Source organism: Gymnoscopelus microlampas (assembly GCF_963454915.1).
Source record: "Gymnoscopelus microlampas genome assembly, chromosome: 2".
In the NCBI taxonomy this organism is placed as follows: Eukaryota; Metazoa; Chordata; class Actinopteri; order Myctophiformes; family Myctophidae; genus Gymnoscopelus; species Gymnoscopelus microlampas.
Window position 1 is genome coordinate 2,407,578 of NC_139939.1, and position 25,294 is coordinate 2,432,871.

Consider the following 25,294-nt stretch of genomic DNA (forward strand, 5'->3'; position numbering starts at 1 on the left):
GTGAACAAGTAGGTCCAGAAGAAACTTTGTGGAAAATTTGGCGCTTGTATCACAAAGTGAAGTATCGTGTCACTAACAGCCCCTACTACATGTTTTCAAACTCTCCTTGGAGTGATTGCAATCTGGAAGTATGCGTCTCTGATGTTCCTCTGTCCCTCTCTCTCTCTCTCTCTCTCTCTCTCTCTCTCTCTCTCTCTCTCTCTCCGTCTCTCTCTCTCTCTCTCTCTCTCTCTCTCTCTCTCTCTCTCTCTCTCTCTCTCTCTCTCTCTCTCTCTCTCTCTCTCCCTCTCTCTATCAGAAAGCGGACATAGCCGTGGCTCCGTTGACCATCACCCTGGTGCGCGAGGAGGTGATCGATTTCTCCAAGCCCTTCATGTCTCTGGGAATCTCCATCATGATCAAGAAGCCCCAGAAGTCCAAGCCGGGAGTGTTCTCCTTCCTCGACCCGCTGGCCTACGAGATCTGGATGTGCATCGTGTTCGCCTACATAGGAGTCAGTGTCGTCCTCTTTCTGGTGAGCAGAGTTTAGCCTTTACTAATCAGTGTTGGACAGTAATAGAGTACATTTACTTGAGTACTGTACTTGACCCACGCATTAAGACCTCAGGCCGATTCTACATGTCTCCTGAATCTCAACAGTTTTCTGAAAAACGTATGTTTCTATGTCAGTGGTGCTCAATCTTTTTCATGTCAAGGACCCCCAAAATTATGTGTATTTGGCCGCGGACCCCCATCAAAATATCTTGTTCCAGGGACCCCCCAGAAGCAAAGATTTGAGTTAAAAATGTTCGCTTTAAAAATATATATATATTCAAAGATTTGCACACATTTTCACGATTTTTCAAAAATAGCAGATCTACAAGCTCGTAGCGCGGCACTTGTATATACTAGAAGCTCGGCCTAGCCCGCCGCCACGCCCACGTAGCGCCCACGGCCACTTGGCAGCGCATATAAGTGGCGTAGCGTCATGAGAGCCAGTGGGGCCGTGGCTCGGTCAGTGAAGACCCTGTAGCGCGGATGATATGTGGCATAGAGGGGCAGATTTTAAATCTCCAGAGGAAACATCCGTGGGCTACCATTGGTTCAGCGATGTGTGCGGTCGCCCTGCGGCCCCTCCTCCTCCACCAATGTGCAGTATTGAGAGGCCTGACGTTGGCCTCCTGGTGGCGCTATAAAAGGTAGATGTGAAAAATGCAGGGCAAAGGTTTTTCCTTGACCTGTAGAGAGTGCACATACAAAGTTTTACACAGATTGGTGATGTTAAAGGTAAAAAGACAAAGCGGGCTGTTATAGCGCCACCATGAGGCTGATTAGAAAAATCTCAAGTGGAATTTCTTCCTCGGCATATAGGGAATGTGGGTGCAAAGTTGTACGGAAAGTGCATGCTGTGTTCATAAATTGAGGCATTTTGGTCAAAATATGGTGATGTTTGGACAAAATATGTAAGAGTACTGTGAAAAAAGTGTTTTGCAAAAAGCGGCCTCCTGGTGGCACTATAACAGGGCCATGTGGAAAAAATGGGGCAGAGGTCCTGAATTGGCATCCAGGGAGTGTGTGTGCACAGTTTGGCTGCGATCAAGCCAACGATGTGGGAGATTAGCTATCCACAGACGCACGGACGGACGGGCAGGGGGTAAAACATACTCTCGCGCCATGCCTTTCGGCCTGGCGGAGACAATAAAAAAACGAAAGTAAAGGAAAAGACCATTACTGCAACAAAAGTAGTCAACAAACTATACTATAAAACAGGGGTCTTCAACGTGTTGAGGCCAAGGACTCCCTAGCTGTGAGAGAGATGAAGCAGGGACCCCCTCTATATTGTATAAAATTGTGTTTCAGATAAACGTTTGCTGCTCTTTTTTCCCTCTACACCTATAACTCTATGCCAAAAATAGCCGATCTACAAGCTCGCAACATCTCGCAGCGCGAGGCGTTGTGAGCTTGTATCTGTTATTTTTGGCCAAAGTTCTCCTCAGAGAAGGGATGCTTGGGTTGAAATGGTTAATGTAAAAAAAAAAATCATGTCACAAAGATTTGGCGGACCCCCTGTAGTAACTCTGAGGACCCCCTAGGGGTCCCGGACCCCCTGTTGAAGACCCCTGCTATAAAACATTGGCCAAATTGTCAAATAATATAAGAGAGAGGCCAACATGTTGAAAATAGCCGATCTACAAGCTTACAACGCCTCTCAACGTGAGGCGTTTTGAGCTTGTAGATCTGCTATGTTCACAATATTGACTTGTGGAACGGAGTCAAACAAAATGTGGGGGTCCCCAGTTCAAATATGATTATTTTTGGGGGGGGGGGGGGGGGGGGGGGGCGGCCTGAAAAGGTTGATAACCACTGCCCTAATTACGTTAGTTACTGGAGTTGCTGTGGAGCTACACAGTTCTCCAGAAGACACACAAGGCCACAATATACACCATCTACAATGGACTAACTGAGCAGCAATAATAACATTCACCACACGAACGTGCATTGTTGACAAAGTGATTGCACAGCCGCTGCAGGCATGACAACAACCACGTTAGCGTTAGCTACATGCCAGCTATCACAGCTCCCTGTCCGTCGTTGCTGCGACTGACTCTGATGGCTACAGCAAGCTCTCTGCGATGCCATTGTCTGGAAACTGCTCTTAGCGTGACACGACCAATGAGAGTGAGCGCTGTCGTTGTTGCTAAGATACGGTGGCGTCTCTGCCCCATAGCTTGTAGATCTCTCACGCATGATTGGCGTAGGCTGCGTTGCCAGGTCTGACTGTTTGTATAAGCGATTTTGGGCTTATTTGGGTGCACTTTTGGGCTCGTTTCCATAGACCACGGCAGTGCTTATTTCTTTCCCGTGACCGATGTGGCAAAAAAAGGTGCAAAACGAACCATCCGGAAGTAAGTTGCGAGATGAAATATATAGCACTTTTTGATTATTAGAGAAGGAGACACATGTGAAGGTGGAAAATGAAACGTAGGAGATTATATAGTTTTTCATGAGCGATTTTTGTAGCAAGTTGTGAGAGAATTGGGCCACTCCTGTGGGCGGGGGGCTGATTAGAACCATTGGGGTTTGTGAAGGAGACGCTCTCTGTTTGAGTGGTAGGATGTTATTTTTGTTTGAGAAATTGTGAACATTTGGGCAAATCTTTGAATACATATATACTGTATGTATACACAGATTTTTTAAGTGAACATTTGTAACTCAAACCTTTGCTTTTGGGGGATTCTACAAAAATGTCTTCAGAAGCAATGATTTGAGTTACAAATGTTCGCTTTAAAAACATATTTATTCAAAGCTTTGCACACATTTTCACGATTTTTTCAAAAACAGCAGATCTACAAACTCTCGCACTCGGTGCCACGCTATGAGCTTGTATATCTGCTATTTTTGAATCAATTGAACCACATTCTCTGTGCTACATTCACTCAACTATTGTACCTACAGTAAGTGCCATTTTGAGGTTCTTTCGGTTTACTTTAATATGACTATTTTCCATTTCTTTATACTTTTACTCCATTGCATCTCAGAGGCAAATATTGTAATGGGTTTTACTGCACTACAATTACTTTACAGATGTATTATTGCAACATAAGCCTTACTATGCCTATTTGAAAATACAAGCTCACAACATGCCGTGATGCGACAAGTTGTGAGCTTGTAGATCTGCTATTTTTGAAAAATCACTAAGCATTTTCATGCCAGTACTTTTGTACTTTTAAGTCACATTTTGAATACAGGGCTTTCACTTGTAACAGAGTCTTTTTATATTGTGGTATTGTTACTTTTACTCAAATAAAAACGTTAACAAAACGTGTCGTTCCCAGGTGTCCCGGTTCAGCCCGTACGAGTGGCAGCTGGAAGAGCCGGAGGACGGGGCGTTGCCGCTGACGACAGAATCCACCAATGAGTTTGGGATCTTCAACTCTCTGTGGTTCTCATTGGGCGCCTTCATGAGACAGGGCTGTGACATCTCACCAAGGTTGGCATGGCAACACTGATGAGCTGTCAATGTATCTATGTCAATGTATCTTATCGGTTTGTGTACATCGGTGGTTCTCTAGCTTCTTCATGTCAAGGAACCCTCACATTAACTCTTTGACTGCCAGAGTAAAAGTGTAATAGTGTCACCCCATTGCCAGCGGAAACAAGTGTTTTTACCTACCTATAAAATACTATTCATAGGGACTGGTTGTCCGAGGCTAGGACCTGCCGCAGTGGTGTCCGATAAGAACTTAACCGAGACGTCGAACCCTGCCGATTAAGATTGGATCGGATGATCACTGTATAACGCAGAGATATCTCGGTTGTAAGGCCAAATATCCTGACTCGTACGGAAGGGGATGGAGTCTCTCAGGTTGAAGGCGAATATAGTCTGGAGAAGTGGGTGGGCCAGCTTTGGGTGGGCCAGCTTTTGGGTGGGCCCCTGGTTAGCCATCTCCATACCTGGAGTTTACTAGGCCAATATTCAGTGGGCAACTATGGCAACCTATCAAATACCCATATGCCGTGAGGGTGAGTGAAAGCCTTTGCAACACTACCTGAAAGCATCATTCATAAGGTAGCCAACAGCGCCATCTAGTGTAAAACCAGATGAAAACCCCCAACTCGTCTAACTCGTCCGTGGCACTGTGGACCAAGTACCTTTCGGACGAATTAGCTCGTCCATGGCAGTAAAACAGTTAATTTAATGTGTATTTGGCCACGGACCACATACTTTGTGCCAGGGACCCATAGACAAGATTTGTGTTGTTCAAATGTTTCAACACTCCGATGATTTCAAGATGTTTCAAGAAGTTTTGAATGTATAGTATGTATATAGGATTAAAATGGTTGTTGATGTTCATTTTAATGGGTCAAGTAAAACATGTGAGTACTTTTTTCCACCACTGTGTCTCTCTAGGTCTCTGTCGGGGCGTATAGTGGGAGGCGTGTGGTGGTTCTTCACGCTGATCATCATCTCCTCCTACACCGCCAACCTGGCAGCCTTCCTCACCGTGGAGAGAATGGTGTCGCCCATAGAGAGCGCCGAGGACCTGGCCAAGCAGACCGAGATCGCATACGGAACGCTGGACTCTGGCTCCACCAAGGAGTTCTTCAGGGTGAGAACGCATGATTGATTGATTGATTGATTGATTGATTGATTGATTGATTGATTGATTGCATACTTTATTTAGAAGTTTGCAGAAAAAAAGCACTTGAAAGTACAGTTCAAATACAAGGTCAACTAAATAGGATTAAATCAAACCAAAAAAGCCTATTGGCTTGTTTCAATTGGGACGCATTGTGAGCTTGTAGATCTGCTATTTTCAAAAGATTTGTATACATTTTATACATTTGAAAACTTCTACGTTCTGCATAATGAGTACTTTGGAACTTTAAAGGGATTCTAGGTAACTTTAAGCCTAAATTTAAAAATATTTATATATTTATATTTTGCATTTTTTCCCCTCTATCAGCCACTATATAATGATGCTGGGGTGTTTTCCTGCATTGAAACACAGTGCTCTTTCTGAAATCCGTATTTACCCTACTATTTATGTTTTGACATCCGGGTATCCGGGACGTAAATGAAACGCACGTATGTGCGCACAAGTGCGCGTCCGACAAGTTCGAGTGAAACCGAATGGAACCGAGCGCAGCCGCCAAAAATGGAACGGCAATCATTGTTTTCTCTGCAGTGTTTTTACTTTCGGTTTTAAAACTTTAAAATGCTCTCAAACTTCTTTTTTGAGGCACGGAATTTACTTTTAAGATAGCGTTTGAATAGAATTTAGTTGTTTAACTTCATATATGTGGTCAATTAATCATGACAGAGCCTATTTAAAAATACAAATTCAGAGAACCGGCAGGGGCGGGCAGTGACACGCACTGTATCCGAATAAAGCAACCTATTTTCGGCATGGCCCGTTCAGAAGTCCCCCCTGCGTCACCCCCTGGTGGTCGGGGAAACAAACTGCTGTTGAGGAGCGGAAGGGGGGGGGGGGGGGGGGCGGTGTTTGATAACAGTTTTTTTGTATTTGTTTGATCTCTGAAGTTTCCTAGAATCCCTTTAAGTACATTACAACAAGTACAACTCAAGTTTTCAAATAATTGTAGTGGAGTAAAAGTGTAATATTTGCCTTGAGATGTAGTGGAGTAGAAGTAAAAGTATTGAAAATGGGAAATACTCCAGTAAAGTGAAAAATCTTCCAAACTGTACTTAAGTACAGTACTTGAGTAAATGTACATAGTTACTTTACACCACTGTCTGTTTGTAAATATATCTCTCCGACTCTCCCTTATACCTCCCCACGTGCTTCACGCGGCCCAGCGCTCCAAAATCGCCCTGTTCGACAAGATGTGGCAGTACATGAAGTCGGCCGAGCCGTCCCCGTTCGTGAAGAAGACGGCCGAGGGCGTGCTGCGCGTGCGCAAGTCCAAGGGCAAGTACGCCTACCTGCTGGAGTCCACCATGAACGAGTACATCGAGCAGCGGAAGCCCTGCGACACCATGAAAGTGGGCGGCAACCTGGACTCCAAGGGCTACGGCATCGCCACGCCCAAAGGATCCACATTAAGGTGGGTGGATCAGTATAACAATGCTGCCGAAACAAAACCTTGCAAAGCCGTGCCCCATTCACACTGACTAGCATACCGCCTAGCATAATGTAACGTCTATGCCTGGCTGCATTCGTCGGCCGTAACCAACCAAAAAAAAAAAAAAACGCTAGCTTTTCTTCTGATTGGGGGAAAAAAAAAACATTCTAAAAGTGTTGTACTATGATTGGCGAAAACAAAAAAAAAAGTTTAGTACTCAAACAAAAAAAAAGAAGCTTTTTCTAATTGGAGAAAAACTAATCTAAAAGCTCAGTCCTCAAGCTATAAAATGTGCTTCTTCTAATTGAAAAAAAACAACGACAAATATTTTTTTCTTAAAAGCCGTTGACGACGGAAAACAAAAACGAAAAACTAATCCTGTTTGCGCGCTCAGAAGCGAGGCGTGAAACGTACTCTCACTGGCCAGGTGATTAAATGGTAATTCATGGTAATCATGAATGAATCAGTTTTTAAAAGACTAAGCTGCCTATCCTATCAATGTGACAGGTTGCTGGGAATTTGCCATCATTTGGCGACGGGTTGCCGGTATATATATATTTTTTTACCAGCAAATGTTGGGCCGGCGACTAATGCTAATTTCAAGCCTTGCTCAATGGGCATGAGGACTAACACAAGTAGCCAAAGGCTGCTATGGGGGGAGCGTGGCCAGTAGGGGTGTAGTAACCGCTGGTCACCAGTAGGTGTCAGAGAGGCGGTGGTGGTGTCGTATGTGAGGGTGGCGGATGGGGCATGGCGGCTACCAAAACTCGTTGTTATAGTTATCCACCTACCCTGATGACCTCTGCATCGCGCCGGGTTTGTATATCAATGTTTACCATGGGTACCACCTCTGCTCAACCAAAGGTAGCGGTGGTCGCCATGACTACGGGTTTGTTTAGGGGAGTTTTTTTTTATTTACACTTCAAGAAGCAGCTCACCCCTTCCGAAGAGTGTTGATTGGCTGAAATGGAAGACTTGCTCTCGGTCTCCGCTGGGCGGGTTTTACAGAGCGGTGGTTTCTCATTTCAAGGACCCCTGAATTAATTTAACGTATTTGGCTGTGGACCACCCATCTGAATTCCAAATTGTTATTTTGTTAAATAGCAGATCTACAAGCTCACAGTGCGTCGCATCACTACGCACTGTGAGCTTGCAGATCGGCTATTTTTTTAACGGACGATTTATTGAAGTGATTCAACTGATTTAGACGCTATATTGACCAATGTTGCTGGGGGACCCCCTGGAACCCCCCCCCCCCCCCCCCCCCCCCCTCAAATACCCCTAAATGGGGGTCCCCAGACCCCAGTTTGAGAACCACTGCGATAGAAGGGGAAGCATGTCTTTTCGAGTCTAGAGTATGGGGCTGAAACTATAGATCCATCTTGGCACTTGATTTGGCATTTATTCAATTCTCACAAAAATCCCAAAAAGATTATTTTGGAGAGACATGGCTTTTAATCCAACAGGCCCAAGGGAATGGAAACATAAGTGAGATATAGAAATGATGTTGTTGGGTGAACTGACTCTTGAAGATTTCAGAGGAGTTCTGACTCAGGGGAGTTCATAGTTAGATGTTTTTTTTTTATGTATCTGTGAATGTTCTGAGTGTGAGACACAATCCTTTTCACCGTCAATATCGTCGTTTACAAAACAATCATTTGATCATGAATGCGGATCGCTAAAACGCATCAATGTGGAGAAGCCTAATGCAATTGGTAATGTCAAATCGAAGATTGTGGCTCTAACTCTCACTGCTGCGTGCGCCTCACGTGTGTGTGCGTGTGCGTGTGTGCGTGTGCGTGCGTGTGTGTGTGCGTGCGTGCGTGCGTGTGTGTGTCATGCTAAAAAGGCCCTGAATTAGTCATGGGCGTGGTTCGAGCGCTAATTTAATCAAACCGATCAGAGTATCGGCTGCCAATCCCTTTAAGATTTTCCGTGCGTTAAGTGGTGAGATCAAAACAGAACGAAACATTGAAAGGAGACATGTCTAAGTGCATGCATGGGCGCCATAATCACTGTAGCCTCTGTCCAATTATGTGGCTGTCTCATGTCCAAAACACATCTGTGATATCTCTTGACGAACTAAGAAATATTCACATTCTCAGTTGCCTATTATTAATGGCATACGTGCGTAACGTGCACCCGCCACTGCCCGACACTTCCTTTTTACCCTTAAGCGTTTGATAGAGGGATAATAAAATCATGATTTATGCACCGAATGAACATAGACACATAGACACATAGACACATTACAGAGAACTTTGAATTGTAACAACAAAGAATTGGTCGAGTATGGCTTAGTTAAACTTCCGAATAGGGCTCTTGGCTGCCTGTCATATACATGCATGCACTCTGTGCGCCCGCCCGCCTCCCGGCACTTGCTTTTTGTTTCATATCCTTTGATAGAGGGATAATAAAGTCATGATTGATACACCACATTAACATAGACACTTTGGAGATTATAGCAAACTTTGAATTATAACAATCACTTTGCCGATTATGGCCGAGTTAAACAGTCCCTACAACCAAACATTTCTTTTAGCACTTAATACCTGGTCCTGACCACGTCTTAGCGCTATGCTTATATGCGAGACAGTGCAAAATAGCAGATGCTGCATAGCGCCCTTAATTAACATATGAACACAGACCCAGGAGTTAAATATGCTGGCGAGTCTTAAGCCTTAAGTGTTTTTCCGTTCAGCGCGACCTGTAAAATAGCGATTGCGCATTAGATGGTAGCGTTATTACTTAATTACCAGATAAGACCCGTAAATAAGATGTGCAAAATAGGGCCCTGAACCTCACATGGCTTACAGGACAGCATTTGAATAGTAACTTTATTGGTAAATCAAAGAGAGTCAACCTGTAAGAAGCGAGTTTTGAGTTCAATTTAAAATGTGAGAAACAAACAGACAGTCAAGTGAAACACATACAGACTAATAGAACAAAAATCGTGGTTCCTTTAGCTTGAAACTCAAAACTTGAAATTTCTCCCCAGAAATGTCTCCCCAGGACCGAAACTAGTGAAAACAGCCAATGTGACGCGTTCTGAGCTTGTAGATACATGCTATTTTCACATGCACAGTGTGTGTGCGCGTGAGTGTGTGCGTGTGCGTGTGCGTGTGCGTGTGCGTGTGCGTGTGTGTGTGTGTGCGTGTGCGTGTGTGTGTGTGTGTGCGCGTGTGCGTGTGCACGCACGTGTATGTGTGTGTTGATGTGCCTGTCATTGAGTTTGTCTCTCACCGTTTTGTTCTGTCTTTCAGCTAACTTGACTGATGCCTGCCTGTCCGTGTCTTATCTGTCTGTCTGTGCATGTCTACAGTATCTGTCTGTCTGTCTGTCTGTCTGTCTGTCCATGTCTCTCTGCCTCTCTGTCTGTCTGTCTGTCTGTCTCGACTGCTGTGTCTTCCTGTCCATTTATGTGTTATGTCTGCCCCCCCCCCCCTCTCTCTCTCTCTCTCTCTCTCTCTCTCTCTCTCTCTCTCTCTCTCTCTCTCTCTCTCTCTCTCTCTGTGTGTATTTGCGTGTCTCTCTCTGTCTCTGAAATATGATCTAAATAACAGCACAGCAACTATACTGCATTTTGATCACTTCACAGTTGGTTATGATTTGTCACTGAACTGGTTTTGGTATATTAATGAGACTGTTGTGTTATCACATTTATGCACTGACTATGCTTTCACATGGTAGAACCAGCTACTGCACATGGAGTTCTGTCAAAGCATCTGTCATTTATATTATATTCTAATAACCATTTTAAAATACCACTGAACGTACTGTACATTATTATTATTATTGGTATCAACATGCACTTAAAGTACCAAAATCAAAAGTACTGAAATGTTTGAAAATAGCCGATCTACAAGCTCACAACGCGTCGCGATGCGACGCGTTGTGAGCTTGTAGATCTGCTATTTTCAAATAGCCTACTGTATGTATAAAATAGGGCTAAAGTGGTTAATGTATGTTTTATAATATACTCATTTTTGACAATCATAATACCTGAAGGTGCTTTGGACACAAAACATCCGCTTTATCTGCTTCTACCATGTTCTTACTGTTATTTGATGTTATTGTTGTGATACTATGAAATCAATGTTTTTTCTTAATGACAATGCATTGAGAGCTGGGTCCAATTCGGTTCATCAACAAAGTGAATTTGAATCAAAACCCAAATAAGAAAAAAAATATCCCATCAAGAATTAAGAAAGTGTCAATTCTTCTTCTTCGACAGAGTCAATTGAGGTTCGGAAGTTGCACTTTGAATGTCAAACGAATTGAGCCCGGGCCTGTGTTATGACCGTGTTATTATTACATCACAGGATATTACCATGTCTTATGCCCCAACAAGGTAGACCATCATACATTTACGCCTCAAGATGTTTGCATTTATATAGGCACCTGATACCACACATCATTGATTTCTCCCCTTTTCCACTCTGCCATAACATTCTTTAGCTCTTCTTTAGAGAGAATGTATAGCGTCCCTCTGCAACTTTCTCAAGTTGACCCCGGGACGGGGTCCCACAGGGACTCCAGAGTAGATCCCCTAGTATTGTTTTGCCTCAAACGCCAAATAGCTCTGCCAGAAAAATAGACGATCTACTGCTAAGCTAGTAGACCTGCTATTTTTGCTGCATTTCTGCCCAAAGAACAATGGCATGCGCTAATGTCGAGAGATGGGGAGGAACGGGTTGGGGGGGGGTCGTCTTGTCTGTGGAGCAAAATACCTCCCTAGACTCTTGTTAGGGGAAAAAAAAAAGTTGGTTTGAAACATTTAACAAACTAACGTGTATAGGCCCGGCAGTATCGAGGCATTTGGGCCAGAGCCGGGAAAAAAAATGACATTGCTAATGGCTAACGGCTAAAATGGCCAACACAGCCTGGACTAATCTGACATTATGATTGATTCTGAAGGCAAGCACAGTGGCCTTACAACAGTAGCAGTATGCTTATAGCTGATGCCCAAAGACCCCGCGGTTGCTGCTTCTGATATTAATGTAAAAGTAATGCCACTTTTTTTCAAGGCCTCAGGGAAGATGTTCTGTTTTAGTCTTGGTGACATAATTCGAGTCACTAATGTGAACGCCTGAAGGGACAGTATAATGTCAGTGGCGACATTATAGTGACATTAATCTCACAATATTAGCAGCGGATGGATAGTGCTCAACTACTTTACAGTACAGCGCCCCCCAGGGGTCAGAGGAGGATATGTCGATAATGTTCCCTCCAATTATTATTCATTTCGCTCATATTATGAGTTGTTCCCTCAAATTGATTAAGTCATGCCCTTCAATTAGTTCATAATCGGTGCGCTCAAATTACTAATTGGTTATTTCGTACGAATAACATACATATTCAACATGGCCACCAGTGGTGGAAAAGTACTCCGATATTTTACGTAAGTAAAAGTATCAATACTGCAATATAGAAATACTCTGTTACAAGTAAAAGTCCGTAATAAAACATTCACTTGAGTTAAAGTACAAGAGTATTGGTGTCAACATGTACTTAAAGTACCAAAAGTAAAAGTACTAAAATGCCGATCTACAAACTCACAACGCGTCGCCATGCGACGCGGTGTGAGCTTGTAGATCAGCTATTTTCAACTAGCCTAGGTATAAAATAGGGCTAAAGTGGTTAATGTATGTTTTATAATGTAATAATTTATATCTGCAAAGTAACTAGTAACTAAAGTTTTCAAATAATTGTAGTGGAGCAAAAGTAAAATATTTGCCTCTGAGATGTAGTGGAGTAGAAGTAAAAATATTGGAAATTGGAAATACTCAAGTAAAGTACAAATACCTCAAAATTGTACTTAAGTACAGTACTTAAGTAAATGTACTTAGTTACTTTCCACCACTGGAAATCTCTATGGGGAAAAAATATATAGGCTTCCTGTGGAACTACAAAATGGCCGCCACTGCTATGCCCTGTAACTAGTGCATGTGCAGTGGTTGGAGGTTGTCTCTCTGCTCTTCCACTGAGACATTTTCATCCTGGTGTCTGGTAGGGACACCTACTAGTTGATAAGTAGTACCCGAAGCTCATGAGCTCAATATGGCCCTAGTCAAGCAGGGGTTGCCTCTTGGCTGAGCGGCAGAAATTTGGTCTCTCGGAAAACGTAATGATTGCATCTTTAATTTGAGAGCTAAGACTAAAAATGTGAAGGCACAAGTTAGACTAATTAAAGGAAAATGACAAAAAATGTGAGGGGACGGATTAATCACTCGAGTGAAGGCATTATCAAAATAATCTCCCGTGACCCAGGTGGGGTCCTGCATTCGCTATACTAACTGCTACTAAATTAACAATTAACCAAAAAAATGAAAAAAATCATTTGCAAATTGAAAATTAATGGCAACCCACTGTAGAGCTAATTCTGTGTAACTAATTCTTTCTTGCTATTGGTTGTGTTGCTTCACATTCTAATATTAACAGCCAGGGGTCTGTGGCAGTATTAGTGTTAGTAGTAGAGCTAATGCTAGCATGCTAATATTAACCATCCTTCATGCTGACCTGGGCCATAAGGGCACCACCTTCAAACTAATGCTAACAACCTAATCTGAGCGCCATCTAGCATGTGAACTAGCCTCTGCTAACATGCCAAACGACTCGGTGCCACCCATATTGGCTGTGAGGGGGGAACAACCGAGCACATGCTAACAAGCTAATGGCCACTGTGTCTATCTATTTATTTGTGGTGGCAGACAAAAGCCACTGAACCAGGCCTTGGTTGCCAGAGCTAACGCTACTATGGTAACTGTTAATAGCCGCTGTGCTGGAATGTGTGCCTCTAGAACACACATGGCGACCCTTAGCTAAGCACTTGGCTTATATGCTAACTGCTATTATGGTCCACAGCAGGAGTAGGCCTACACTGTGCTTGAGCTAACGCTAACAAGCTAACACTATTATGCTTTCTGCTAAGAGCCTTATCAGCTGTGTCACTTCTGTGTTTATTTTGCCCATTGATAAGAGCTTATGCTAGCACACTGGTTCTCAACATGGGGCCCGGGGACCACCAGGTGTCCAAATGGAACCTTACGGGCCCTGTAATTCTGAGAGTGTACACATGGAACCAAATGGCATTTGGGTCCATGTGTACACTCTCAGAGTAACAGAGTCGTTGAATGTTCATTTAACTCAGAGTGTGTACAAATGGAACCAAATGGACATGTGCACTCTCAGCGTGTATTCTCAGCGTGTATTCCATTTGTACACTCTCAAAGTGTATTCTATTATTATCCACTTGGACCCTGTGGCGGTCCGCGGACCCCCACGTTGAGAAATAGTGTGCTAACACATGCTGTACTGCCTCCAAACTATCCAGCAGATTGCCCTTTTCTTTTCTTTTTTTAACCACGAAGGGGGAAACCGGTATGAGCTAACGCTAACAAGCTAACAGCAGCGCTAACAGCCACTGTGTTTATGTAGAAACGCGGTGAACCTGGCGGTCTTAAAGTTGAACGAGCAGGGCCTCCTCGACAAACTGAAAAACAAGTGGTGGTATGACAAGGGAGAGTGCGGCAGCGGAGGAGGGGAGAGCAAGGTTAATACACACACACGCACGCACACACACACACACACCACACACACACACACACACAAACACAAACACAAACACGCTGAAACAAACGCACACGTGCAGTGAGGTGTCATAGGTGACTTTTGGTGACAGGGAAACCATGAGGAAGCAGCACAGTCGCAGTGCCTTTCAAACACCCACGTACGTACGCACGCACACATGCACGCACGCACATAAACACACATGCACTGAAGCACACATAGGCATATACACACACACACACACGTGCTCACTGATAAAGAGCTGACATATAAACGAATATGTTTTCATAACTGTTCGTGTTTATATGGTCTTTCTTTACGCGCGACAACACTGTGGCAGAGGTTTGGGTCGTGTACGTCCTCGTGAATTAACTAGTCCAGTTGGTGAGAAATCTTGCTCCATCGTCCTGTTGATTAGATATTAATAATACATATACATATATACAGCATCTCTTCTCGTTGACTTTTGTACAGCGAAACAGCTCTCGAAGTCAGTCTTTTGGCACATAAACAAACACAAAAAAAGCTGATTCTGCTAAACTTTTTTTAAGCAAAATGTCAAATTTCTGTTGGTTTTGCTATTTGAAGATACAGAGCCAGATAAATACTAATAGCAAAATCAACATGTTGACATAATTTTTTTTTGGCAGAATCAAATTTGTTTGCGCACATTCATTTGCTAAAAAGATTGATTTGGTGCTGCTTCACCATGTAATGCAAGCAAAGCAAAGTCAATGAGGTGATTATTTTTGAATGATCGATAGGCTCTATGCACAGCAGCCGTATTGGAAATAAATTGGGCCTCTTCTTACTTCCTTCACAGGTGTTACCAATGATACTAATGAAGGCTCTGTTCCATTCTGGTCAAACAGAGTGTGGACCTCATGGTTCCTTGAGGGGGTTCCAAATGGCCCCTTGCGGGTGCAACTCTGAGAGTGTACACATGGAACCAAATGGACCCTTACGGGTCCATTTGGTTCCATGTGTACATTCTCAGAGTTATGGGGGTCCCTGAAATTAAAAGGTTTGAGAACCTCTGTGCTATACTAAATGGAACAAAGCCTTCATTATAATCATTGGTAACACCTGTGAAGGAAGTAAGCAAGAGGCCCAATTTCCTTCCAATGTGGCTGCTGTGCATAGAGCCTATTTCAATGGAGCAACGGAGCAATTATATCTCACCGGTAGTCTAGTCACATAATGACACGTTAAGTATACAACCCAAACCTCTACCAAAGTGTCACAGTGCTTTAACAGCCAGTTAATTAATAAACAGTTAATAATAATGCATCACTAGCCGGCACTGTGATCTGTGCTGCTGTCCTCCCGCGATGCGCTGCAGCCCACCTGGTTGAGGTCAAGGTCGTTAAGGCAGGGACAGAGGTTCAAAGAGAGGTCAGGTTCAGGTGACCTCAGACCAGATGGCAGCAGCAGCGCTTATCGCACCCCCCACACCCTCTCCCCCCTAACCTTCCCCATACCCCACCCCGGACTCCCCCCCCCCCCCCCCTCTTCCCTCCCTAATCCTGTCCAAAAATGAAGAGTCATCGATTCAAAGAGTTTGTACAGCATGGTACCAAACTCTCTCTATCCATGAGTCTGGTCCAGAGGTATTACTGCCAAGTCTGACACAGAGAAAAAAAAAAGAAAAAAAAAGCAGAAAGAGGCTTTTCACTGCAGCGTCTCTCACTCTCTCCGTCTCAGGGCTTAAGCAACGGGGCCTTTCTGTCCCTTTATAGACCAAATATCACAGCCCCCCATTTTGTAATACAACCCTCCCCTGTGCCTTATATCGTATAAGTGTATACTGTATGAACCTAATTAAAGGAATTGCGACAGTAGCAAAAAGACAAAATGACCGACAGTTAACGTGAACTCATTTTCACATATGAAGCACACGGACTCAAGTCTATGACAAGCGGTTCGAAAGTTATGTCAAAATGTAGGAATGGTCTTGCAAACAAGTTGCAAACAATTTGACCGACTTAATTCTATTTCTCATCGCTTTGGCCCCGGCCTTTCCCCTGGGCCCTGCGCTAGTTCCCAGACCAGAGTTGTGAGAGCCGCTGCACCCCTACTAATAACATAAGATAACATTGGTAATGATGTTATTTATGTTATTCCATTGAAGAGTGCCAGTAAACCTTGCCGTATTGAAACTGAATGAGCAAGGGATCCTAGACAAGATGAAAAACAAGTGGTGGTACGATAAAGGAGAGTGTGGATTCAAGGACTCTACCAGTAAGGTTAGTTCTATATGTGTGTGGAGGTAAAAACACACTGTCTGTCTCTATGTCCAACACACAGTTGAACGCATGATTCATACACCATCATACATACCGCCAAGGTTACTGTAGTTTTTAACTAGTTTGAGAAAAAATATCTATATATATTTATATATCTATATATATATCTATATATGTATCTATATATATATATATATATATATATATATATATATATATATATATATATATATATATATATATATATATATGAGAGAGAGATTCAAACTAGTTTATTTTCCATTGTTTTGACTTCATGTTACCAATTTCAGTTTACTTTTAACTCTTTCACTGCCAAGGACGACTTTTTTTCCAAAGGCTCAGCCTGCCAAGGACGACTCTTAGGACTGTTTTGGTTTTTCCACTAGATGGCGCTTTTCTCTAACATGATTGACAATTTCATCCCCAGATGCACACAGATCCAGGAGATCACGTGATCCCAAGATTTACTGCTCCATTGACTTTATGTTTAACGTCTTTGGGAAATCGTCTGTATCTCACCTCTTTTGTTTTACTATGTATTTTGGACGAGTCGTCCTATTTTCAACGGCCTATAACAAGCGGTCGGGGGGTCGCGATGACAATCGCGGAAGCACAGTGAAACCCCCCGTGATAACCAACTATCAGGGGATTGATCATACTGGAGATAAATATTATGTGACTACTTCAAAAGGTAAGAAAATCAAAACAGCGCTGGCAGTGGGTGCACACAGTCAGAAATAAGTCTGGCAGTGAAAGAGTTCATTTGTTTTCAATGCAGGTTTTGCTAATATAGTTTGTATTTCTATTTTCTTTGTTTAACTTTATTATTCATTTACTTACTTATTTTAGTCTTAGTTTTACCTGTGTTGTAATATGGGATACTATTTGTCAGTACAGTACTGTAAACACAGTTTACGGTACAGTACAAAAATAAAAGTACAGTGTAATGAAAAAACGAAAAACACACAACTTTAAACAATTATTCACAGTTGACTATTTTCAATGTCATCCCTATTACGGGAATGTAAATATATAGACAAACTGTAAAAAATTGTAAAATAGCAGATAAAGGTGCAAACGCATGCGACACACTGTGACACTGTGCTTATGTAAATACAGACAAAGACTAAATCTCTATGACAAAGACATTTTCTCTATGATTTTAGTTTGTTTTAGTTTTGTAAAGAGTATACGGTTTAAAGTTTTTCCTCGTTTTATCTTTTTTATTTCAGACAACTCACATTTTCCATTCTAGTTCCCATTATTGTGTTAGTTTCAGTTTACTATAATAACCTTGGTACTATTTTTGGGGGCGAGCGACCCCGTCTTATGATGGTGTATGAATGAAGCACCACGGTTAGTATGCTAGAACAAGAAGAGTCTGAAGGACTGTCCGGCAAAAAAACTGCAAAACCAAGTCACTGCCTGCCTGTCTGTCTATCTGAGTGCACACAGCACACAGTTAGCGGTTAGCACACCACTACCAACACAGCACACAGTAAGCACACCACTGCCAAACCCTGTCTGTATTATGTTCATGTAGATAAGGTGGGAATCCAACCAGCAAATGTAATGTTAAACCACACCAGAAACACACTGTCTGTGAGTCTGTCTTTGTATCTGTGTGTCTGTCTGTGTGTCTGTGTATGTGTGTCTGTCTGTCTGTCTGTCTGTCTGTCTGTCTGTCTGTCTGTCTGCAACAATCGTTGTTAGCGTGTAGCCTTGTTCCCAGCGTGTTCTCATCTCCTAGGAGAAAAGCCTGATTACGACCGAGTGCTGTGGGACTTCTGTCGTATGAACTTCCCGCGGAAGTACATACATGTTTTGTTGTCCAATCACTACACAGGTTTCATGCACGGGGGAATGCAAACAGAGCTGCAAAACCTCAACATAACTTCCTTGGGGCGGTACTTCCGCCAAATTCAAGTACTCCCGTTTTAGACACTCGACCAGCTAGGTCTCGCCCAGTTTGATAGGTGAAGTAAAATATGTATCTTAGGACTTGGAAGGATGAGGATGACAGTGTTTTTTGCATCTGTCATTATGCACATATATGTATGATTTAATTACACAAGTTAGTCTGTGTGATCACAAGGCAAGAGGCCATTTGTTTCAGACTCTTCGAGACACACATACAGTAAATGGTAAATGGTGCATTTATATAGCGCTTTTATCCAAAGCGCTTTACAAGGGTTGTGCATTACATTCACCCATTCACACGCACATTCATACACCGATGGCGGAGGAAACCTTGCAAGGCACCAACCTGCTCATCGGGAGCAATTACAGTAGGTTCAGTGCCTTGCGCAAGGACACTTTGACACTAACTCCGGGGGAGCCCGGAGAACTGGGAACCTCACGGTCCCCATCCGGCTGCTCTTACCGGCCACTCTACCCCTGAGCCACTGACGCCTAGTCGGGGTGCTCGGCGACCATTGTCTTGAAGGTGCAAACAACACATGTATCAGCATGTGCATTTGCAATAGTGTCTGTCCTAGTTCATTGAAACTTCCCCAGGTAATGCTCCCTGTCACTGCTAACCCTGGGGAATCAACCTCCTCTTGACAGCCATCTCTATGGTTGTATACCGATGTGGCGATGTCCTCGTCCATCGGGGCGATTGACAGCCGCCGGCGATGGGTTGCTACACAATGCTTTGTTTACCTTGGACATAAGCCTGACGGTAGTGCAGTCAGTCCCACGTTAAATATGTATCTGAGCAACTGGTTTTATGTGTACTTGGTGACTGTATGCACAATGTCTAATACTTTTTAAACATGTAGGCCAGGCTATTACAATGAACAGCAGGGCGCTTTGACCCATTATTGTGTTACATTTGTATCTCATCTTTGTTCTTCGTCTCCCGTCTGTCATCGCCAGGGTGTGTTAGAAATCGGTGACTACATTTACTTAGTAGTGTGTCCGTGTTTGCTCTAAGATAACGGATTAGCTTCTTAGATGTTCTGCTATTGTTTTCTCCCTTCTGCAATCCACTGCAAATGATTGTAGCTTTTAAATATAGCATGGACCGGTCGGGGTGAATGGCCATGGTGCCATCGGATAATCAGGCTTAGCGAATTTTAGTCTGTTTTGGTTTCCAGGCAGCGATTAGCGTGATAATCAAGAGGACCCTTTGTTTGGGTGTTTATTATTTTGGCCTTGGTTCACCGTCAACGTTAAGCTTGACTATTCCTTTCTAAAGATATAACTATAGGCTAAACGTGTCCCTATTTCCTTTTCCGCTCTAAACCGCATCTACTAACTGCTAAGCAAATTCTAATCCACAATAGGAACAAAAAAAAGACCCAACCCTATAGCCACTTCTTTCCATCTGAAAGAGTTCGACTGGGAGAACTTCATGCACACATTTCAGTCTTTGGCCCCTAGATCCACTGCCCACTGAAAAGGCACCCCGATCAACCGACAGGGGTCACGAGTGCAATGAAAATTCCCCACGTGCCTTACTTGCCTCCCACCTGCAAACACTGATAATAGGCTATATGCACAGCAGCCATATTGGGAATGAATTGCACCCCTTCCTTACTTCCTTCACAGGTGTTACCAATGATACTAATTAAGGCTCTGTTGTGTGGCATAGTGGTTGGCTTATTTTCAAGGACCCCCATAACTCTGAGAGTGTACAAATGGAACTCTGTACACTCTCAGAGTTACACAGCCACCATAAGGGGCCATTTGGGAACCACAATGGAGTGTTTCTAGTGAGCCAACATCCACAATATCAGCACCCTGACCAGAATGGAACAGAGCCTTCATTAGTATCATTGGTAACACCTGTGAAGGAAGTAAGAAGAGGCCCAATTTCTTTCCAATATGGCTGCTGTGCATAGAGCATATACAGGTCCTTACTCACCGGGAAGGTGATGATTTAACTCCCGGTGAAAAATCCACCTGGTTACGAAAAATTATTGTGCCGCTTTAGCATTACTTAATATGTACGTTCTGTGTGGATGTACTCATGATCAAAACGGAAGTTTAAAATAATGGAAATATATTTGCACTAAATAAACACTCCCGTGTGTAAGGACACTCAAGCCCAATGCATGCTCCATTTTTTGGAAAGGGAGGTGATATAACTTAAAATTGTTCAAATCATAAAATCATTCAGACATCATTCGTATCGATGCACGATCTCAGAACTTTTTTTCTCAGAACTCATGCACACCCAGATGTCCTGAATCTCCAAACTAGTTCGGACTGGATGTTTTTTTTCTTTTTTTTTAATGTCTCTCACACACACAAGCACACCGTTATTTATATGGAGGTACATAGCATTTAATTTAATTTAAATAAAGACACATAGACATAAACGTATGTAGAAAATTGAGCCTGACCGATTTATCGGCCATTATTTGACTTTTTTGATTGACTGTCAACCTTTCCGTGACCGCCTGCTGGGTCATTCTTGGTGAAAAGGTTTTCCAAAGATTCTAAAAACAGCCGATTTACAAACTCACAATGCGTAGAGTTGAGAGCTATTTTTGTGTTTAAACAAACTGTATTCTAGTTCAAATGTTCTTAAATAGAAATGTTAATCAAATCTATGTATACATTTTTTTCTTACGTCTTGGCAAAATGTCAGTCAAAATTGGTCATTGATCTAGGACTCGCCAAAGTCAGGATCAGCATCGGACTCAAGATAGGCTCTATTCACAGCAGCCATATTATGAAGACATTCACAGGTGTTACCAATGATACTAATGAAGGCTCTGTTCCATTTAGTCTAGCACAGTGGTTTCCACGACCCCCATAACTCTGAGAGTGTACAAATGGAACCATTGGTTCCACTTGTACACTCTCAGAGTTACACACCTGTAAGGGGCCATTTGGAAGCCCTGGACCCCAACTGTAGGCCCACTGGTGTTTCCAGTGGGCCAACATGCACAATATCAGCACCCTGACTCTGTTTTACCAGAATGGAACAGAGCCTTCATTAGTACCATTGGTAACACCTGTGAATGTCTTCATAATATGGCTGCTGTGAATAGAGCCTATTCTGGCATCTAGCAGAAAGTAGTACATAGATGCCAAGCCCAACGGAGACGCGTAGCGCTACACATTTTAGCTAGCTGTGTGTGTTCTGTGTCGCTTTGTGTTTAGGCATGTGTCCGTGTTGTCTTCACATACACTCGTGAACACAGTGGAACAGCTGCTATAGTTATGTATATACACGAGAGGCTGGTTGAGGTTATGCCCACTATAAACTATAACTACAGAATACTGTATTTGTGTTTGTGTAGCTTTAGGCAAAGATACCCAGCACTGTTGCAAATCCACTGACCTCAAAACACCTTTCTGACACGTCTCTCTCTGGATGGCTGGGTTTGTGCGTGTGCGCGCGTGTGCGTGCGTGTGTGTGTATGTGCATGCGTGTGTGTGTGTGTATGTGTGTGTGTGTGTGTGTGTGTGCGTGCGTGCGTGCGTGCGTGCGTGCGTGCGTGCGTGCGTGTGTGTGTGTGCGTGTGTGCGTGTTTGTGTGTGTGTGTGCGTGTGCGTGTGTCACACACACACACACCCCGCCCAGGAGAAGACCAGCGCTCTGTCCCTCAGCAACGTGGCTGGGGTGTTCTACATCCTGGTAGGCGGGCTGGGCCTGGCCATGATGGTGGCTCTGGTGGAGTTCTGCTACAAGAGCCGCGCCGAGGCCAAGAAAATGAAGGTATGGTTTTCATGGTTTCAAAGGGAGTTTTTATTGTCATGTTATTGCTGTTTTGTTGTTGTTTTATTGTCATTTTATAGGCTCTATTCACAGCAGCCATATTGTGAAGAAATGCACAGGTGTTACCGATGATACTAATGAAGGCTCTGTTCCATTCTGGTCAAACAGAGTCAGGGTTGCTGATATTGTGCATGTTGGCTCACTGGAAACACTGCTACACCGGTGGGTCTAAAGTTGGGGTCCAGGGACCCTCATGGGCTTCCAAATGGACCCGTACGGGTGTGTAACTCTGAGAGTGTACAAATGGAACCAAATGGACCCTTATGGGTTCCATTTGTACACTCTCAGAGTTATGGGGGTCGTGGGAAACCACTGTGCTAGACTAAATGGAACAGAGCCTTCATTAGTAGCATTGGTAACACCTGTGAAGGAAGTGATAATATGGCTGCTGTGCATAGAGCCTGTTGTCGAGTCGACCTAGCACAAAATGAAATGTGTTGCTCAGGTCCTGGTCACGGTAAAATAATACAATTTAAACACTTTTATGTAAACCTCTAAATCGGTGGTTTTCAAACATTTTCATGTCATGAACCCCCAAATTGATATAGGGTGTGAAGCAGTTGTTCTCAACAGTGGGGTTCGGGGGGGACCCCCAGGGGTTTTCAGGGGGGGCTTCCAGGGGGTCCCCAGCAAAATATGTTAAGGTCTAAATGGGTTAATATTGCATTAAAATGTATTTTAACCTCGTTAAAGCTGATCTACAAGCTCAGAATTTGTCTCGATGTGACGCGTTGTGAGCTTGATGAAAATAAAAGAAGGGTGAAAAATAATAATATTTATGAAACACTTAAACAACACAAATCTTGTATGGTGGTCCGTGGCATACAATCTGTTCAGATGGGGGTCCATAGCCAAACACATTAATTAATTTCGGGGTCCTTGACATGAAAACATTTGAGAACCCCTGGTTTAAGGAACTGGGTGAATTTATTTGTATTTGTATTTATTTATTTTTTATTTGTTTTGACAAGCCCGAACAAGCTCCATCATTTGCACAGGTATGTACATGAAAATATATAGATAATGATAGAGCTATGTAAATAAAACAGCAGCAGTAATTAGAGCATAAGGCCATTGTGCAAAAATAATCTCTTGTGCAGGTGAGACCAGGAAAGTAGTCCACATAGGTAAAATAATCCAGTTTAAAGGAAAGTAATGGAACAAGAGCCATTTTAGATCAACTTCATAACGACTTTAAACCTGTCCGGCATGACGTTCAAGTAAAAGGTTCAAAATCGCAAGCAATTTTTCAAGACTTTCTACAATAGAGAAACTATCTGATTCATAAGCCCACAACGCGTCACTATACGATGCGTTGTGAGTTAATAAAACGCCTATCTTTGCTATTTGTCATACAACAATGTATATATATATATAGGGTTTAAGTGGTTAAAGTGCCAGTTACTAACTTCAAGCGTTTTTGAAAACATTTCAAAGGCCCCCGCGCCATCACGTCCTGTAGAAACACTGACGGCGCTGCAGGATCCGTCTTCAACCCCCCCATCCGCCTTCTGAAGTCTGCTTCTATGTTCATCCTAGCTTTAGCGTTTAGCATTAAACACTGCTGCCGATGTATAGGTTATCGGCCGAAGTTGCTTATTGGCGGTATCAGCCCAGCAACGACGGTGTCTATTGCCAAATTACAATAGCTTAATTTCTGCCTACTATCCTCCTCCGCACTCTGTCCTCCTTTGTGACCCAGAAATCGTGAAGCGTCCCAAATGTTATTTATATTTTGGAGGAGCAAACTGCGAGTAGCTTCCCAAGCCGCTTGGAGCAAGGACGAGTGTACTTCAACTGTAGACTTCAGCCAGTGTCTTGGCTCCTAGGCAGAAGTGTTTTGTTATTGGATACTGCAGCGAACCGGGGCGGCGCTGTCTGGTAGATGGGATCTAAAAGCTGTGCCGTGTCGACTTCAAAGGGATGAATACTAGCCAACACAATGTTTGATCTATACCGGCCCGGGGGCCACATGCGGCCCCCACCTTCACTTAATGCGTCCCGCAGGTTAATATCGGAATACTGATATATTATTGATTTCAGCTGTTACAATTCCAAACATGCAAACATGACCTGCTTTAATTACTTCAGTCTATTGTAACTTAATGGCTAGTATTAAAAGCGATGTGACGCGTTGAGAGATTGTAGATCAGCTACAGTATTTTCAAACAGCTCAATTACTAGGCATATTATTAGAGAGAAATGCAGCGTCCAATAAAGCATGGAATCTGGAGTTAAGAGGTGGCGAGGAGGCAGAAATGTGAGCATTGGCATGCTCGATTCCTCTGTCCTCGCATCTAATCCTCGCCTCCTCGTTCAAAGGCAGGACTAAAGGCGTGAGTGGAGGACGTGAGGATAGAGGGTTCAGTATTGGAATTGGGCTTATCTCCTTTTCCAATGTGCTATACGTCCCTGGGAGATGGTACTTACTGCACCACTTAGCTATCCAAGTCGTGCTACTCATATGCTGGGTGGGTCGATCCCGGTAGAGCCCTCGAAATCACATTTTGTCAGTAACAATAGAGAGCCTCAGCAACTCAGAAACCGCCAGTTTCCGTGAGATTTACGTTGGGTCCCTTGGGACCCCAATTACAATGCAGTGCTCTAGTGCCCGGTATCAAACCCAAAACCTTGCGATTCAAAGGTGAACTCTCTAATGCAGGGTTCTTCAACATTTTTCAGGCCAAGGAACCCCCTAGCTGAGAGAGAGAGATGAAGCAGGGACCCCCTCTATATTGTATAAAATTGTGTTTCAGATTAACTTTTTTTGAGCGGTGTAGCCGCTCCTATAAGTGGGGTTGGGACCCATGACCCATCCGTCGTGAAAATGTGTCTTTTGCTGTACTGTGATTGGCTGATAAGTATTCAGAATTGTGATTGGCTAGCGAGACGCATGATGAAATTCATAATCTATAAATAGCACCACGCACTTAAAAAAAAAAAAAAGTGAGCTTCCATCACTGTGATGACCTTAAATAACACCGCTCACTTCACACTGGGTGTGATTTTTAGCGTCGCTAGGATCCTGCTCTATACCTGACTTTGTCCGTGTTCACCGCCAACGTTCTGATTGGTCAGACCCGTCAACGCTCTGATTGGTCAGACCCGTTAACAAAGTGATTGGTCAAGCTTCACGTGACACATGGCTATAAAC

The 25,294-nt window shown here is 43.3% G+C and overlaps 2 protein-coding genes across 4 annotated transcripts in view; one reads left to right on the forward strand and one right to left on the reverse strand.

Moving 5' to 3' along the window:
- The window catches only part of LOC311036991 (glutamate receptor 2-like), a gene marked incomplete at its 3' end in the record, with an annotated part of 142,340 nt that overhangs the window by 100,354 nt on the left and 16,692 nt on the right, over nt 1-25,294 (forward strand). For 2 of the 3 annotated variants that reach the window (XM_084046018.1, XM_084046017.1), the window contains exons 13-18: nt 299-514; nt 3,816-3,970; nt 4,892-5,090; nt 6,302-6,549; nt 14,005-14,119; nt 21,946-22,080. In XM_084046018.1, the coding sequence (XP_083902144.1) occupies nt 299-514; nt 3,816-3,970; nt 4,892-5,090; nt 6,302-6,549; nt 14,005-14,119; nt 21,946-22,080 (1,068 nt within the window). Of the gene's footprint in view, nt 1-298; nt 515-3,815; nt 3,971-4,891; nt 5,091-6,301; nt 6,550-14,004; nt 14,120-16,267; nt 16,383-21,945; nt 22,081-25,294 lie in introns of all 3 variants that reach the window. The other variant, XM_084046019.1, reaches the window with a different exon arrangement.
- Nucleotides 1-25,294, reverse strand: part of LOC311037051 (H-2 class II histocompatibility antigen, A-S alpha chain-like) — a 256,812-nt gene that overhangs the window by 18,035 nt on the left and 213,483 nt on the right. The gene's annotated exons all lie outside the window — the stretch shown is intronic.